A 19,371-nucleotide genomic window follows, 5' to 3' on the forward strand; every position below is an offset into this window, starting at 1 on the left:
CACATGACGCTAACTCAAGTGACATCACTTGTGGTTTAATGAGTTTGAGTTCTCTACCTGAGCGGGAGTGATTTTACTTTGAAAGAAAAATTAATTTCCGGTCTTTCTGTAACTCCGCCATCTTTATGCAACCGTTCAATGAGACGGAGGGGCGGGATTTAGAGGCCGTGGTGAAGATTGACAGCGCATCTGACGAATCAAGAGCCGCTGCATAACAACCGTCATGAAACATTCCTCCTTAAAAACTCCACCTGGCATGTATTATTGATGAGCGCTGCCGGAGAGACTGAATTATTGATCAGCAGGTCTGCAAGATCACATCTGCGGCCGTTTCCACACTGGTATTTATTGTAGAAATATCACTGCAAAAACATATCAATATTATAACCATTTTTGTTACAAAAAACAACGAAGTGAGTGTGTACAGCCTCTCTTAAACAACATAAACAAATGTAATAATTTTCCATCAGAGTGATGTTTTATGGTCACAGCTTGCTAAATTATATCAAAAGAAGCGTTAAATCGCATGTTTCATGTACTGTACATGTACTGTGTGTAGCAAGTAAATTAGTCCAACTTACTAACTGAAGACCCACCATGATGAGAGGACACTCTACATTAGGTTAAGTCTCTAAAAATGTAATGTCAAATACTGTTTTTATTTTCAAATAGTTACAAGTTTACTTTTTCAGTTTGACTCAAATATTGCTTGCAGGTAACATTTGTTTATATAGCATTTTCATTTTCAAATTAGAATAAAGATTTGCATGTTTTCCACAGTGCAGCGGGGTACGACAGCTTTTCTGTTTTCATTGTAATATGGTCAACGCCTAAACGAGTATGTGGAAGTGAAAATGCACATTATTGCAGTTTTCATTAATTTTTTTACTCAAATAACACGTGCAATATTGTGGAATTACATTTTCAAGTTCACATTATCATTTCAATAATGTCTTCTATGGGCTTCCACCATATTGTGAGAAGGGTTGAACCTGTCATTGTGATCATTGTCAGGTACCAGAAACTGTAAGCATGTGATTGAGTCACAGGAAATATAGATCAGAGAGAAAGGATTAAGGCTAACAGGAGCAGGAGTGAGGAACATACTGAGTGTGGTGGAAGTGGGAAAGGCACAAGATGCTTGAAGCACTGATGAGGAGTGTAAGAGTTAACTAACTCCAGAAGATGGCAATAGAGCAACACTAGGATGAAAACCACCGAAGAAGAAGAAGAAGAAGAAGAAGAAGAAGTCTGCCCCCTCTCTTGTATTTCCAAAGATGCTCCATAAACCGTCTCTGGTGTTTCACTCAGTAGGTTTATCCTCCGATGTCGTGGTTGGGGGTTAGGTAAACTTGTGTTTAGGTGTGACACATTTTAAGTTCTGGGATCAGGTCAAAGAGCGGAAACAGACTTCCACACAACACCGGCTCAGTCGACCCTCATTGGTGAGTTTGCAGGGACATCATTGTAACACATATTGAATGTAGCGTTATAATTGTGTACATAAGGTGAATGTCAGCGGGTGTGTTGTACCAAACAGACAACAGTACAGTAAACGGTGTTCTCCGGCTACATAGTCCGGTCAGCCGAGCGGTTAATCCTGGTTTAAATTAGCTAGGCAGCTTCTGCGCTAGCTAACGGCTAACTGTTAGCACCGGCATGACCGTTGATCCTTAAAACGGGTTCAACGGTTAACTGTGGCGTAATAAAAGTACATTTTTACTCAAGTAACGTGTAGTTACTACACATTTGAGGTACAAAGATACTCTGTATCTAAACAGGCTCTGCTTGTACTTTAATTGGGACTTCTTTTCCTGCCTCTTGGGGAATATTGTACTTTTTACTCCACTAGTCAGACAGCTGCAGATCTTTGCACATAACAAATATGAAAAGTTTGACTAAAAGAGAAAATGTTTCATGCAAAAACATTTAATGGTTCCAACTTTTAAAATGTGAAGATTTGTTAATTTTCCTTTTTTAAATTATTATAATAATTTTAATGTATTTTGAGGTTTGGACTGTCTGTTGGGCCAAACATTGTGATGGTGTCTCTTTGTGCTCTGGGTTATTGTGACTGCATTTTTCACTATTTTTAGAATTTTTTAATGTAGATTAATGTAGAAAATAATCATTAGATTAATTTGTAATAATGAAAACAATCTTGGTAATAATCGTCTCAACCAACTACTACAGTAAAATCTTTTTAATAATAATAATACATTTTATTTATAAGTGCACTTTTCATTTGCGTAAACAAAACTCAAAGTGCTAATAGTAATAATTTTACATTATTGTATGAGTAATACTAATTTAATGATATAATACTGTATATAATAGGTTAACAGTCAGTGAGGACACTTTTCTGCATTTAGTACTGTTATTACTTTAAGTACATTTTCTTGATTTATACTTGCATACTTTTGTTTACATCAAATTTTCATTGCAGGACTTAAATAACTTAAAATTTGTAAATTGACCCTCAGTGCGCTGTCTCCTTTCTGTCCCTGGTATTTATAGGCTGTTTTTGTTTTCACCCTGAAGAAGATTCTTCGTTAGTTAACATTCCTACAGAGAGAGAGACAGAAAATAACTGTACTCTCTTTGCAGTCCGAACGCCATGCTTCCCAGGGTGGGTAAAGCGTTTATAGTCCGGATGCGGTTCAACTGGCGGCCGCTTTTCGAGGGCCGGTCACTACTGTTCACAAACATCCTGAGCGGAGGAGTAATATTGGGGCTAGGAGACATCGTGCAGCAGAGCCGGGAGATCTTCAAGAAGCCAGACAGAGTCCGAGACTGGAGGAGGACAGGTAGATAGATAGATACTTTATTCATCCCGAGGGAAATTTAGGACAGGTGACAGAGAGAGAGAGAAAAGCAGAGCTCTCTCAACCAGTATACTCAAATCTCCATCTCTTAAATGAATACTTGACCCCCAAAATGATCATTTGTATATCAATTACTCACCCCATGTTAAGGCCCTGTCACACATATCCGTATGGCAGGAATGTATGCTGGCGTATACGAAATATTGGCAATAGGTTGATATAAATTAAGGGTAAATTGTGATCGTTTGAAGGACGCAGACGATACGCTGAACACGCCAGACATACGGCCCTGTCACACAGTTCTGTATGACAGAAACATGCCAGCGTATATGAAAAGTAGCTCAAAATGTGTCAGAGTCCAAATACGTCCAACTTTTCCACAGAGGTGTTGTAGCTGACGTATACATAACGAATACATAACTAATTATTATATGTATGTCATTGATGGCGTATCACTTACTTATTTAAAACGTTTCAGAGCGTCTGGCCAACGGAGCCGGAAAAGTGCCATCTGGTTCACGTTCACTGCCTGATATTTTGTATACGCCATATTTTTGTATACGTTATGCATTCGTTGGGTATTCGTCTGATACATTTTGTATAAGTAAGTGATGCGCTATCAATAGGTTAGACATGCGTATCTGTATACGTTCACTTTTCAGATCCGATGAAACGTTGGACGTATTTGGACTCTGACAAATTTTCGTATGCGCCGGCATACGGATATGTGTGACAGGGCCTATACCTTTTTTTCTCTCGCATGCCTCCACAATCAACCAAACATTTCGTAGAATTATATGCATTTACAACTGCAAAAACATCCGCTAAAAGCTAAGAACGCATGTGTTTGGGAAGCAGCGAGCATATTGCTGGATAAATAACATTTGGATTGTACTGCCTGAGTTGTGTGATAGTTTGTAAATGGATGTTTTGCTGTTGTTAAACATTCAATTCAAGGTAACACGGGTGTGAGTTATTGATATACAAATGGTCATTTTGAAGTATTCATTTAATAAAGAATAAAACATGTTGTTTTTGGAGAATATTTGTGCAATGTGTTACATTTGGAATGACTCATTCACTTTTATTCTTCCTTTTTTCCCATGGCTTTCTCCCCCTGAAGGCTGCATGTTTACAGTGGGCTGCTCCATGGGTCCATTGCTGCATTACTGGTACATCTGGCTGGACAGAGTGCTCGTGGGTAACACTCTGAAAATGGTGGGCAAGAAAGTTGTGGTGGACCAGCTGGTCGCCTCACCGTTTCTGGGGATGTGGTATTTTTTAGGTAAGAAGAATTTTAGAGTGGAGCAATCTGTCTCCCTTAATTCAGACACATGCACGTCCCCTCTACATTTGTCAAGGTGTTAGCACATAATAAACAGTTTCTCTATGACACACACGCACGCACGCACGCACGCACACACACACACACACACACACAAGACAGAGTCAAAGTCAAAGGTTGTACTTAAAGATGTGGGTGGGGTAGGTCAAAAGACAATGTGTGTCATTATCAGAGGTGGATTGAGTTCAAAGGTCATCTTTGATAAACTGTTTGGATTTGACTAAAGTTGTGTTTGTGAAGTTATATTCCTCCAGCCTCTGATCTTATCTCAAGTTGGTTTTGATGAAGCGCAGCACTGACTCACATCTGACAGACAACTCTTGTTTTTCTTTCCAGGTATGGGTCTCATGGAGGGTGAATCTTTATCCGAGGGATGGCAGGAGTTTAGAAACAAGTTCTGGGAATTTTACAAGGCAAGTACACTTGTCAGGGTCTCACCTGTAGATCTGGAGGAGCAGAATGTACTCACTCTACCATTAACTCATCACAAGTTCTTCTTTGTTCTTAACCAGACATAAGAAGTGGACTTTGCAGCTTTTATGCATTTATAACTTTTAAATTGAACTGAACATAGCCGTCTTGTCTGTGCTTTAGTGTTCATATAGAACGCAAGGAGAAAAAAAGCTGAATGTGAGCATCAGTCCAGATATTGTTGCTGCCATTTCAAGGCTCTTTGAGTTTGATCCAGACTGAAATATATCAACATCTATCTGATGGATTAAGTGTAGCACAGACATTCATGGTCCCTTGAAGGTGAAGTGGTCATACCTTGACTTTTCCTCTAGTGAAATATTTATTATGCTATGCCAAAGTACAGCCTCACAGAGCTGTTAGCTGTGGTTTTGTTCTTTAAGACTTCAGGTGCCACATTATATTTACTCACTTTTCTTTTTGCATAAAAACGGCTCCCCACTGTTTATTTAGTGTGTTACCATTGGCCCTTTGAAATGTGATCAGTATAGTTGCTGTGTAACAATCATTTGTGATCACCACATGCTGACTATGTTTATCAATTTCTACTGATAGTTTTTGTTTAAAGCTGGAGTGTGGAGCTTTTGGTAATCATCATTGTCTGAAAGTGACAGTTAACAATGTTTGCGCTGTGTTAACAGTCCCAACGTGTTAATGCTCATCTGTGTTGTCCTTGGCTGCAGATGGACTGCTGTGTTTGGCCTGCAGCTCAGACGATCAACTTCTATTTCCTCTCCCCCAAATTCCGCGTTGTATACATCAACTTTGTCACCTTGGGGTGGGACACCTACCTCTCCTACCTCAAACACAGGGTAAGTCATACACACGGGAGATTCAACGGCAATTCTGATTCTTGGACAGTTTTTACTTTTTACAAAGAGAATGTGTTTAAATAATATATATTATTATTATTAGGACAATTTAACACCATTTGTTTTTATATTTTTTCCTTAATAAAGGTTAAATTAAAGTATTAAAGTCTTTGCCACTAATATAGAAGTTTTAGGAGAGAATGATGTATAAAGAGAGGCAAAGTCCGTCCCTTTCTGGTGTCCCCCATGTGACCTTATTTTGTAATTAATATGTAAGTACTATGTTCAAAATATGCCGGTGCATACGAAATAACGGCAATATGTTGATATAAATTAAGGGTAAGTTATGATCGTTTGAAGGACGCACGCGTTACGCCGAACACGGCAGACATACACAGCTCCGTATGGCAGAAACATGCCGGCGTATATGAAAATTTGCTAAAGATTTGTCAGAGTCCAAATACGTCCCAACTTTTCCACAGCGGTGTTGTAGCTAATGTATACATAAAGTATATATAACAAATTATTATACGCATGTCAAACATTGATAGCGTATCACTTACTTATATAAAACGTATCAGAGCGTCTGGCCAACGGAGCTGGAAAAGTGCCACCTGGTTCACGTCATGCTGATGCTGGAGAACGGCTAACATGCTGAACGCTAGCTGTACTGTAGAAACACGTTTAATAAGTTACTCCGTCGTCAGGCATCATCTTAACATAGGGTAGGAATAGGTTATCCACTCGTTATCAATAAATTGTCTGTAGGATTCACCGTCAGCTGACTAAACTATATCTAACGTATTCACGTAGGTATTCACGTACTATATTTACGTAGGTAAATATTCACGTACATATTCACGTATGTCTAACGTAACGTAACTTATGTGTAACGTCTGCATAACTTATGAAGCACACGTCGGGTACGTCCGGTAATTTTGAACATGCTCAAAACATCAGCGTTCAACAACGCACCCCAGCGTAACACAGTGAGCTCTTAACGAATACTACTTATACCTTACCTTATATCAACGTACACCAGCGTGTTGCCGATATTTTGTATACGTCATATTGTTTTATATGTTATGCATTCGTTGGGTATTCGTCTGATACATTTTGTACAAGTAAGTGATGCGCTATCAATAGGTTAGACATGCGTATCTGTATACGTTCACTTTTCCGATCCGATGAAAAGTTGGACGTATTTGGACTCTGACATATTTTCATATACGCCAGCATACGTTTCTGTCATACGGATATGTGTGACAGGGCCTTAACCTTTGCTTGCGTTAGCTAGATAATTTAGCTATGTTTCACACACAGATGTAACGTTATCTTACCTGATGTGTTTTATCCAGCCAGTCGTGGTAGCGAGAGAATGAACGAGAACCGTTGCTTGTGTGAGGCACAAAACACACATCGTAGCTTCAGCAAAGGAGAAAGTCGACGTCACTAACGCAACTTTCAATTGTGTCTTTCTAAATTTGCATTTTCAGTCTTATACTTCAGCAGTTTTACAAAGTTTTAAAGTTATCTTTTAAATTGTGTAATTCGTGGCACAATTAAAACGGGATCCAACAAGGTATTTGTCTCTCGCCGTTGTCTACCGTACACACTTTTTCCAAAATAAGTAAATAATAAGCTTTTGTGTTGACAGGACGACAGCCGCCCCACTGAGCTGGTATCCGACAGCAGTGCTCTGGATGTACAGCCGCTGGTGCTCCCACCATCCAAACCTCTGGAGGAGAAAGCTTAGAGACTGAGTTCATGCTCAACTGTTGGTAGTTTATGGGAAGCAAAATAACATTTTGCTGTATTTATCTGTTCAGACGTATTTTTAGCCTTTGCAAAATGTTGCAAGACTTTTTTCCTCTGACAAATCGTTCTTCTCTCAAGTTTAAAACGACCACATGCTCTGTCTGAACTCAGAGAAGATGTGGATGGTAAAGTGGAAGTGCTGGAACACTTTTCCCTTCATGTCTGGAGAGTTTTAATTTGTCGTCTCTCCAATTAGTTTATTTATATCTGAATGATGTGCACTCCCGTAGGAACATTCAGGGATGAAAAGCTGTTTCACTGTCTGTTATTCTAATGCCTCTGATGCGAGTGGCTCTCTTTGTGTCACATCCGAGGCACGAGTGTAACTGCTGCTACCAACACGACCTTCAGCGAGACACTTGTTCTCGCTGTACATTTTTCGCTATTCACGTGTCACGGCGCGGCAATATTGGACGTTCAGAGCAAGTGCTCTGGAAGTCAGCAAAAATTCTGCGCACGAAGGAGGACCGGGTGAAAGGGTCAAACAATCTCATGACTTTCCCCCAGGTGACCGCTGTCCCGTGTAAAACCAAAAGTCAACGTTGACTTATTAACGTTGACTAACTTATATACGTAACTTTACTTACGTAAACAATGCACTTATTTTAACCCCATCCACGACCTCTTCCATAACTAACCAAGTCGTTAGTTTGAATTCACAACGTTAACCACGTGTTTAAAACTTGAAGGAAAGGTCGTTAACGGTGGCCCACATTGTTATTGTTGCACTCAAAGATTTAAACTGTCAAACATTCAACAGAGTTGCATTCCTTTTTTTTTTTTTTGATGTTTTATGTTTCTGCTTTGACATGAAATAATCATTATTGATGTGAAACAGCTTTGTTTTTATCTCTTATTATATTAACCAGTGCAAACTTTGCCTTAATATGTAAACCCTTGCTACACATATTCATGCCAAATAAATAACCTCGTCTTCAGTTTCCCACTGTGTGATTATGTGCTTAAAGATGATCTATAGGAAAATTGTTATTAGATATAAGATTTATATTTTTATCAAACTGAATCCTCAACTGTTTGTGTAAACCTGAATCAATTCATTTATTTTCAAACTGCAGAAGTTTTATACTAGTGACTGTAAATGTGACTTGATGAACTGTACTGTATATCTCCAACTGCTCATTTATGAACGAAGAGCTTTTAGATTTGTCATATCGGGTGATTAATCAGTATATGTGATGATAAACAAAGCTGCATAAATGGTGTCAACATGAATGTGAAATCTGTAAAGCAATATGTTCTGTATATACGTCTTTGGTGTTGCTACTGTGTTCATATAACCATCCATTTGAACTCCCAATTGTCTTGACATAGAATGTATAATTAGAATAATAATGTGTGTAAAGAACTTAAAGCCTTAAGAAATGCTGATGAGTTGCATTTGTTTTGTTGTTGAACTACATGAAATTCTGTCAAGGCTGCGAAGACCAACGTGCAGTAGTTTGCAATGTTCCCTAGAATAATAAAATGTGGACAAGCAGAGAATAAATGCATCATTGTGTACTCTCCATCTTTACGGAAATCACATTATGTACATTTCAGAATCCTAAACATAGGAGGCTTAAATTATGGAGCAATGAGGATTGCGTCTGGAAAGACGAAACTTCCAGGAAGTGTTTTTTGTTTTTACTCGGATATGCTTATCTTTTTTTTCTAGTTACATAAGGAGCAGGCTCAGTTCTTGCCCTAATAATATTAATTGCTTTATTCTTAACATTAAAAGAGGAAAAAGACCAAGGACATTAATTTTAACTAAGAATTTGTGTTTGTTATTGCATAGTATTTCTGTCAATCCAATATTTGTTTGAAATGATTCCATATTATACAAATGGTAACAATACATTAAGAATAAGCTTAGTTCAAACATTTATTTTTATTTATGTCACACCTTTCAAAAAATTGGAAATTCAACCTTATTACTGTAGTTTAGTAATTCAAAAAAAAAACATTTATACAAAGGTATAGTTTACAAAACAAATGACTAAAAGTTATGTGCACGGTAATTTTAAGTGTACGCCATTTTATACTCTGTAAACAAGTAGATGGATATATCTTCAGGAAGCAAAAGTTAATTTAACTGCTGTAGATAAGACATAAAATGAATTAAGACATAATGTAAAAGAGACAGAAATAGTAAATTGAAGTGAATATGTGAAAGAAGTGTAAGACATTTGTGCTTCACAGAAAGTAAAGCATCACATTGTGCGCAGCAGGAAAGAGCTTCAGTTCTAGTGGGTGAGTATTTAAAACTTCCAAAGTAAAAGTTTTCACGACCTGGGATAGCTTAGCTCATTAGTGTGAATGCTGGAATTAAAGTTTCAATTTGAGACTTTCAAACTTTTTCATGAATTTTCAGACCTCAACTGCTCGTTCGTACATTCATGTAGAAACTCCCTTCAAACGTTAAAACGATCACAAGAATTGGGACTTTCTCACATATATTCAACATTTTCATATCTTTCGCACTTCTTACATATGCACAGTCTAAGTTGTCATGGTTTTCAGACCTTCTCAGATTTTTACATCAGCGCGTGTTGGACGCCACGATCAGAGTGAGTGTGTGACCTCACAGCTGTAAACTCCTCAAGTGTTTCACTTGTTTGAGAATATTTTAATTGAATGTTGAAATCTTATAAAGATGCAAATCTATGCCATCAGGTAACTTATACTGTGACCTAGCTAATGTGAACTAGAGTCAAATTCCTTGTTAACTTACATGACCAATAAAGATGATTCTGTAAAATAAAGAGTTTATATTTTATTCACTGGAAGCAAGAAATGCAAAAGATAATTGCATTTCAAATGATGTAAAGACAAAAATACAAAACTTTTTCCAGTGATTACAATTTAAAACAATGTAGCAATCAGAATATATGGTTGTTTTATTATATATATATATATATATATATATATATATATATATATATATATATATATATATATATATATATATATATACTGTGTTATTATTTATATTTGACCACATATCTTTGTTTATATTTATCTTGTGTTTTCATTAGTGGTGGTTAACTAGCAAGTAGTGTGACGGACATTATTGTGAAAATATTTGTGAGTTGACCTAGGTATTCAGATCTTTTACTTAAGTGAAAGTACCAATACTACAGTGTAGAAATACTCTATTACAAGTAAAAAGCCTTCATTCAAAATCATACTCATACTTTTGTGTAAATAATCAAATTCTGCAAAATAACTAGTAACTAAAATGACCAAATAAACATAGTGGAATAAAAAGTACAATATTGCTTCTGAATTGTAGTAGAGTAGAAGTAAAAAAAAGTTGTACTTAAGTACAGTACTTAGTTACATTTTACCACACATTTAGCTGTTGAGGTATGGGGGGGAATCATGGGTATTATTCAACTTTTAAAGCCAGTAATCCAGTTTGGCATAAAATGTTCAACATCCAGCATTCACACCACATTTATACACATACTGTGTCTTAGTAACTTAGTTTAAGACTTTGGTGAAATCTATTGAGTCCAGGCTGTCTGTGTGCAAATGTTTTATCTGTTCATTTTTAATGTTACTCAATTGTGCTTTTATGTTAATTGTTGAAACTCTGTGTTGTTGCTATTCTTGTTCAGGTCTCCTTTGTAAAAGAGATCTATGGACCTGCTTGAATAAAGGCTAAATATATTTTTTTTAACATCACAGTTTCTTCAGTTATAGATTATAGCTCTCAGCAGTAGAAAGCAATTAAACTGACATTTCACTTTAAGAGCAGTGCAAATACATTGTTTAAACAGTGACTAAGTAGCCTTAAGGATTTGATATGCACTAACCCAGCGTTTAGAGCACTCCTCCTCAGACTCTCATCACATCCTGCTGTCAAGGATGTAGATGTGTATGAACGTTTGATATGACCGCAAGCCTTTTCCTCTCTCAACATGCCTGCAGCGATGCACCTCACTGTGCTGGTGTCCCTGCTTGCAGTGACTGTTTCTAAAGGTAAGTCAACATTTCACATTTTTACCTGTTGAACTGTTTCATTTGTTTGAGAATTTGAAAGGTACGTCATCTTGAAATCTGATATAGATGCAAAGTTATGCAAACAGTGAACTTCCTGCAGTGAGACGCAGGTTCATGAAAGGCAGGTTTCTTCTCGACATGCAGGAAAACATTGTATTTAGTAAGTCTTTTAGTACGGCACTCTTTGAGACCAGAACTGCATTCAAACGTTACAAAACAATCTTGTAGTAGGACAGAAACATTTATATTTAATGAATATATTAATGTGAATATATAAAGTGAAGGTTTGCCTTTCAGCATATTGTACAATACAGATTATTAAAGTGAATTATGAACTGCTATTAGTAAATCACAAGAGGAAGTTAAAGTACATGTGAAGGTCATGTCTGGGTGGAAACTAAAGCAAATATTTAATCAGTGAAAGTGATCCTGAGCTAAACCTACGGTGTCTGCTACTTCTGCAAACACTTTTATGCACACAGACATATGTTCACAATGCCAGCTGTCTGCCAGCTGTCTGCATCCACTGTAAACACACGTCATTACCTGAGCTGTGCCTTAATAACATGAACAAAGCTTCATTATCTGACGAAACAATCAGTCAAGTTCCATTTAAAAGCTATTATGGAGCTTGTGATCAGACAGTCGCACAATCTGCATCAGCAGTGGTGGAGGTATTTAGATCCTTAACTTAAGTAAAAGTACCAATACCACACTGTGAAAATATTCCATTGCAAGTCTTACATTGAATATGTTATTCAAGTTTAATCAGGAAAATATACTTAAAGTATCAAAATTAAAAAGCACTCAATGCAGAACACTTTAGTGTATATAGTCTATAATATATACTACAAAGTATATATATATATTAACCACTAATAATGACATGGTACGATGGTAATATTAACATGATATATATATATATATATATATGTACATACAGTATATATTGTTCTTACTCATGCAATAACGTTTAAGTTCAATATCGGTTTATTGACACCCCTTGCTTGATGTGAAGCAAATTTCTAACTGGCTATAACTAATAATTACTTTTTTTAAGGATTGATCTGCTGTTTATTTTCATTGTTTAGTTTGTAAAACATAAGAGAATAGTGAGAAATGCCGTCACTTTTAGTGACACCGTCAAATGTCTTTTTTTCAACCAACAGTCCAAACCTTAAAATTATTCAGTTTATTGTCATTTAAAAAAAGCAACAAATCTTCACATTTGAGAAACTGAGACCATGAAATGTTACATGAAAAATGATTTAAACGATTAATCAGTTATCAAAATAGTAAAAAAAATAATAATTATGAACTGATCAACCAATTGCTTAAGCTCCATTTATTACAGTATATACTGTTAGGTAGTTTAATATTTTATATATATATTTTACATACATACATAATTACATGGATTAGGAAATACAGTTCCAACCAAAACAGGCTTAACAAGTGCACCGTATTAAACTATTTCTTCATGCAGATGGTTAGAAGAGTCTTCCAGAGCAAACTGCTTTGTTTCTCAACAAGCAAATTAAACAAACCTTAAACTTGTGAGTATTTTACATAAATGCTGAATGTATATATGTATTCCCATTTTTCATAAACATAATAAAATATCGAGTTGGTTGCCATATTCTGCATAGTGCTTAATGACCTACTGCTTCTGTGATAGTTAAAGAAATGCAAACATGCCGTAGTCGTGCATATAAAGTGTAGCAACAGTCACCAGTTTATTCCTCCATGCCATCTCGCAATTGACCATTTCTTTTTGTCACGTTGTTGCCCTCTGCTGGACCAGTGGAGCTGGAAATGGCTTACTTGTATTAGATGGAGATGAGATGAGGAGGAAACTTGAATTAGTGTGCATGACTGGGCGGCCATAAGGAAAGACAACAAAAATAGACACATTTTTGACATATAAGTAAAACTTTATTTATATCACCTTCTTTTAAACACAGGTTACAAAGTGCTTGATATTAACATCCGTACATAAAACATGAAAACATGAAGAGAAAATGATTTAAAAAAACAAACACATTACACCTACAGAAAGCATGAATTTGAGGTTTGTTTCATACAGTATATCTTTATTATTGAAGTAATATTATTAAATATTTAAAACATTTATTAATTTGATCATTTTAGATATTTGATAATAATTAATTAAGTGTTCTGATTCAAAGATTGCCTGCACCCAGTATATATTTTTTGGGGGGCTTTGTGACTTGAATGTGATACAGTTCACGAGAGGTGAAATCTTTGGGCGCGTCAAAGTGCCGTAGGCCTACTGTGTTTGTGCATGTGTCATCAAATAAAGCTAATCTAAAGTGTAGGTGTGCCCGTTGTCATAGTTCCCAGCTACACCTCTGCTTTTAGTTTAAAATGTCAGTTTTGTTATCAACTTTGAAAAAGTCAACAAACGCTACACTAGCCTTATCTTGTTCAGGTGTGAATGCTGTGAATCCTCTCAGAGTTTCTTATGCTGTTTGTTCCTTTGCAGACGCCACAACTTCCTCCACAACCAAACAGGTAACAGAGATAATCACAAATGCTGCACACCACATCAGTTTGGCTACAAAGAACAATACTAGCATTGTGAAAGACATCACCACACCACAAGAGCTAACAACAACAACTGACCGGATTACCACTACAGTCCCTTCAAAAAATGTGTCATCATCACCACTGCCGGCTTCCACACAGACGGCGAGCACGAGAGAGGAAACACATTCCAGTGTCTCTTCTCAGATTACAACGACCTACCAGACGTCCAACGAGACAGTTTCCCACGGATCGACACTCCCACAAGCATCAGAATCACCAAACACCACTGCAACCACCACTGCAAACACAACCAGTCCAGGTCAGACTCGGGCTGCTGTCAAATGGTCCTTTTTGCTTTGGAAGGTTCTTCTAGCTGAGTGGCAACCATGAGAAGAGCTGGTCGAATGCTCTAAACATTAAGGAAGGGTGCTTCAATGCTTCATTTCTTATCTCCTTTAATATAGGATACACTGAACCATCCTTTCTCAAAGTAAAGGAGATAATGCCGTACCACAATTCCCTCTGGCAGCAACATTTAAAGCGACACACCGGTCGTCAATAACATCCATAACTTACTTGAATTGTACAGCCTTGAGCTTGTTGTGTTATAAATAATGTTGCTTAAAAAACAAAACAACATCTGGTCACATAGTGTAGGTGCAGTTGGATTCTCTTAACACCGCGGTTGTCTTATCCTAAATCCTTATGAATTCTCCTTCACATCTTTCTTTGGCCTCAAGGCGTTTTTCATAGAGGTCAAGGAAAAGACATAGGACGTCATTGTTTGTCTATTCGACCGAAGTCTCTGAGAAAATGGCCCTAAATCTCACTTGATTTATTACCTCAATAAACGTTTTCCTGATGAGTTTATGGTCTTAATCAATAGTTTCTATTGCAATACATTACGATGTTAATTTCGTAAATGATGGCCCCATTTGAATTAAAATAGACGATAAAGCAGGATATGCTTTAGAGCGTAGCTACATTGTTGCTATCACGGTGTTGTCCAGTTTGGATGTTGTCCGTGTTTTCATCTTACAACTATAACTCTTTGACAGTGTTTTCAGCTCTCGAAAGTTAATTGTAACATCTTGGTTGCCGAAAAATGCCTTTTTCAGCGTTCAGTTGTACTTTGTTCCACCCTCTTGTGTCCAAAAAAACTAAATTGCAACGACCAATAGATGACCATGTCCACTTTTATATTTAGTTATATATGTTCTGAATCAGAGAAGAAAGATGAAATAGAAAGAATCTACACCTCTAAAAACGTAAACAATAAGACAACATATAAAACCTCCCACATATTTACTCATTTAGAAATGGTCCCTTTATGGTTGTTGTTGCAGTAAAAGAGATCAGTTCAAGAGCTGAGTGGAGTTTCATTCAGCAGTAAAATAACAGACTGGTTAACAGACTCCACATGTTTCTCTTTGAAAGCTCTTTGCTGCCAAATGTAGTGGCAATTATTTTCAACGCCCTCTTTTTTAACTGAAGCAGAAATGTAGTTTATCCAGTTTGTTGAGTAGTTAACAAAGTAACCTTTTGGTTTCTCTCACTCTCAGGTCTTTTACCTGAATGGGATAAAGGTGACTTGTCAGAAAATCCCGGCCTTGTGGCCATCCTTTGCATCTTCTGTATCATCATCGCCCTTCTGCTGGTGGTTGTCACTGTGAAATGTATCCGATCACCGAGGTCCAACTTTGAGAGGCTTGAAGACGTTCCCATGGTGAGTTAGAAAACAGGAACCTGATGTTCTAACATATTTTTAAAATATATTTTATAAAACTACTTTTTGAATGTTATCCAATCTTTATTAAATTGGGTACATAACACAGCCATGCTAGCAGCGTATCGGTCAGCCGGTGAGTTGGCTGGTCCAGACTGAAATATTTCAACAACAAATGGATTACCATTACATTTTGTACAGACATTCATAGTTCAAAGAGGATTCATTGTAATCTAATGTAGATGAGACACGCACATGTCAACTTCAAGTGAAGATGGAAGCAAACAAATAAATTGTATGAGACGATGAACCAAGAAGAAAACACAGTAAACTAGAAGAGCAGTCAGAGAGCGCAGACCTCCGCCAAGGACGTTTCCATGAAATATAATGCATGTATCTGCCCTGTGATTCGGATCCGCTCCAACATGTAATAGGCTCTTCCTTCACCATTCCACCAAGTTTCATGAAAATCAGGCATGTAGTTTTTCCGTAATCCTGGTGACAAACAAACCAACAAACCAACAAACCAACAAACCAAAACTGACTATGTATAGTCAGTTTTATACTATGATGTACAAACTGATGCTATGACATAGTAGGAAGGTTCTGCCTTGTGTGTGCAAGTTGCCTGGTGTTTCCACAAGCAGGGGGCAACCCTTAGTCATGTAGAATATGATTAACAAGGTGTGACTCTGGCGGTACTACAGTGTCTTAATGATAATAATAACTGTACTTATATAATGCGTTTTATAACTACAGTTTCAAAGTAGAATAGCAGAAGTCAAAACAAAGGATTAAAAGTGCACAAAAAGAGAAAATAAATAAGTAAGAGAAAATAATTAAGAAAAAAACAAACGATAAAAGTGAGTCTTGAGAGATTATTTAAACGAGAGTAGTGAGTTTTCTAGTCTAAAACTGCCGTCACATGATGGCTGTGTCATCGTTTTCATATCAAGAGAGCGCTGCTCTCCGACCAGCTACGCTCGAAATTGCCAGCGAGCACTGTGCTCAAAGTTCAAATTATTTCATTTGACCTTGATTCCCGCTGACCTTTCAAAGCACAACCAATGAGATAACAGCCGTATGTGACGTAGACAGAAGTGACACAGGCAAGCAGGTGCGGTAACCATAGACACAAAAGTGCCTCGCTGCCTTCACCGTAAGGCTCTGCGCTCTACCTTGTGGTGAGCGAAGAGAAAATGTCCTATTTTGTGAAGGCAGCTTAAACTTCTCAGCTATTCCAAAGGAGCCATAACAGCAATTGCCTGTCATCGTGGGGCTTCAGCCTTGACTGGGGAATAGTTAACAGGTGTCTTATCCAGGGAGATATGATCATATTTATGAGATATGGTTAAAATTCTGAGTTTTGGACACCATGAAGCCGTGTAATCATGTTTTGGCCAAGCCATGTACACATGACATTACAATAATCCAGAGGTATGAAAAGCATAACACTTTGAAGCTCAGTAAACATAATAAAAAATCACATTCTAGCAATATTTCTCAGGTGGAAGAAACACGACTGAGCTAGCTTTTAAACACGGGACTCAAGATTGAGGTTGTAAAGTAAAATAACACCAAGGTTCTTAACCGTAGGTACATGTTGAGCTTGGGTGTCAAGATCAGGCAGAACTTAGCCCTAAGTGAGCTTAGGACCTATAATAAGGATTTCTGTTATAAAATTATTGTAAAGTTTTCTGCAATCCAATCCTTAACAGCAGCAAGGCAGCACTTATGCATTATGTCTTGCTCCACAGTGTATAAGAGTCGGCATTTAAATCCTTTTCCCCCTCAGCAGTGAGCACAGTGGTTTGCTGCTTTCTCTTTTACACAAACAGGAAGCCTGACCGGATTCTCAGTGTTGTATGAAAAAGTTTCAGAAACAGCACGGTGTGTGGTGAGCATGTAATGAGTAAGCCCTTTTTCCAGAAATGAAAGTTAATCAGCAGGTATTCAGACACGCATCCTGGAGTCTTCAGATGTAATTTTAGATAAAAGTGTGACATCAGCTCGCCACCATGGGAAAAATAGAGACAAAAGCAAAACACTCTATAGAATAAAACTACTGTCACCTGCTATCTCTAAATAATTATTGCCTCACACAGCAGCATGTACAGTACGTGGATAAATAACATATGGGTACAAACACAAAAACAGCTGATTTTGCAAAGTGAGCAGGTGGGGATGAATAGATAACTTACAGGTTTAAAAAGTGACAGTAATATATTCTCTCTTTTAAAAGGCAGCTGTACATTATTCTTATTTAGTGAACCTTTTTGTTTTTCCTGCATGCGGAGCTTCTGAACAGCATCAAACACATCCTCACACAGTGCTCCATTTAATGATCACTAAATGAACATTTGAACACCACACTTCAGAGAAGTTACACATCAGTGCCATATTGCTGCCCAAACCTTAATTTCTTCTTAAGACTTGTAATCTGTTTGATCACTAACCAGAACTTTTCTGTTTTGCAAAAATGTTATTGTGTTGACTGTATCAATCCCGAACATTAAATCAATTTAAATGAGTTCACTGCATGAGGGGATACACACCACCTACCTGTTATTCTGAATAGAAGAAAGTAAGTGGAGAATTGATAATAAAATACACCTTAATGTAAAGCAGCACACATCAAAGTAGACCCCTGCTTTGTAACACCAGACATCCAATACAGGCACTTTAACACCACGTTGGATGCAGGTTATTATGAATATGTTGTATTCCTTTTAACCCCTTTGCTGTTTCCTTTTCTCTCTCCAGAACAAAGTGAACGAGGGGTCTCCGTTCGCCCAGTACTCAAAATGACAGAGGAAACTTCATCAGACATCCAGGAGGAGTCTGGTCTGCTGTACAACTCTGATGATTCTGGACAGAAAAGAAAACAGAAATGTTGTCCAGACAAAACAACTTTTATGTTTTTCTCTCTTATTTCTTAACAAAGCACTTTTATCAAGGAGAGTGAAGTATTTATGCCTCATCTTTGACCTTTGACCTGCTTGTATGGTTGCTTTTACCTCTACTGATTGAAGCTGAATCAATTGTTGCACTAACTCTTCCTTTATAGTTTATTTTGAAAGAGTATCAGCCTGAAAGATACAAATGTAAATTGAATGTTTCCAAAATTGGTGATGTATTTCTTTATTAACACTTAAAATGAATAATTGCACTCAAGTAACAAGTGACATTATAAGAATACATTTTAAGTTTCCATGATAATTATTTTGTCGTCAACAGTGCTCAGGAAGATGTATTTCCAGTGTTGAAAGTTTACGGGAATAAAGTTATCTGCATGTACACATGCATTTTTGAGCAATTATTATTACTATATATTATTATTATTATTATACATATAAATATAACTAATTGGAATGCACAAGTTCATGTCAAATATATGTTTTTATTATGTTATTTATTGCCATATACTATGATGTATAAATAATGTCTACCCTGGCCTGAGACATCCAAAGTAAATGTTTTTGAAGTCCAAAAACAGTTTTGAATAATAATCTAATTTGTTGAGTCAAATTTCAGCAAGAACAATGAAGAAACACAATTTAATAGAATTATTATGGCCAAAAAACATGAAGACTGCCAACTAACCAGTGAAAGATATGGAAAAAATGACAAAGGTAATATACGAAGACTGGCTAGAAATAATGCCAACAAGTGCAGGTATTGTACTTTGGCTCGCTGAACCTGCAAATTCAACTAGTTTATATGTGTTGGCTATTAAGTAATCCTAGTAAATTAGATTATTTCTGCCTTAACAAACAATACAATGAGTCTGCAGAAACACGACATACAATTCCTCGT

The 19,371-nt window shown here is 36.9% G+C and overlaps 2 protein-coding genes across 2 annotated transcripts; both read left to right on the forward strand.

The window, feature by feature from the left end:
* The first annotated feature begins 1,151 nt into the window (after positions 1 to 1,151).
* On the forward strand, positions 1,152 to 8,775 carry mpv17l2 (MPV17 mitochondrial inner membrane protein like 2). The gene is made up of 6 exons (XM_029429788.1): positions 1,152 to 1,445; positions 2,608 to 2,807; positions 3,949 to 4,110; positions 4,507 to 4,583; positions 5,325 to 5,453; positions 7,111 to 8,775. The coding sequence occupies exons 2-6, from the start codon at positions 2,618 to 2,620 to the stop codon at positions 7,207 to 7,209; spliced, it is 657 nt and encodes a 218-aa protein (XP_029285648.1). The 5' UTR covers positions 1,152 to 1,445; positions 2,608 to 2,617; the 3' UTR covers positions 7,210 to 8,775.
* A 2,420-nt stretch (positions 8,776 to 11,195) lies between these two features.
* cist1 (colon, intestine and stomach enriched 1) lies at positions 11,196 to 19,336 on the forward strand. Its single transcript, XM_029430144.1, has 4 exons — positions 11,196 to 11,258; positions 13,786 to 14,148; positions 15,392 to 15,555; positions 18,319 to 19,336. The coding sequence occupies exons 1-4, from the start codon at positions 11,198 to 11,200 to the stop codon at positions 18,361 to 18,363; spliced, it is 633 nt and encodes a 210-aa protein (XP_029286004.1). The 5' UTR covers positions 11,196 to 11,197; the 3' UTR covers positions 18,364 to 19,336.
* The last annotated feature ends 35 nt before the right edge of the window (positions 19,337 to 19,371 follow it).

Source organism: Cottoperca gobio, chromosome 4 (assembly GCF_900634415.1).
Source record: "Cottoperca gobio chromosome 4, fCotGob3.1, whole genome shotgun sequence".
Classification (NCBI taxonomy): Eukaryota; Metazoa; Chordata; class Actinopteri; order Perciformes; family Bovichtidae; genus Cottoperca; species Cottoperca gobio.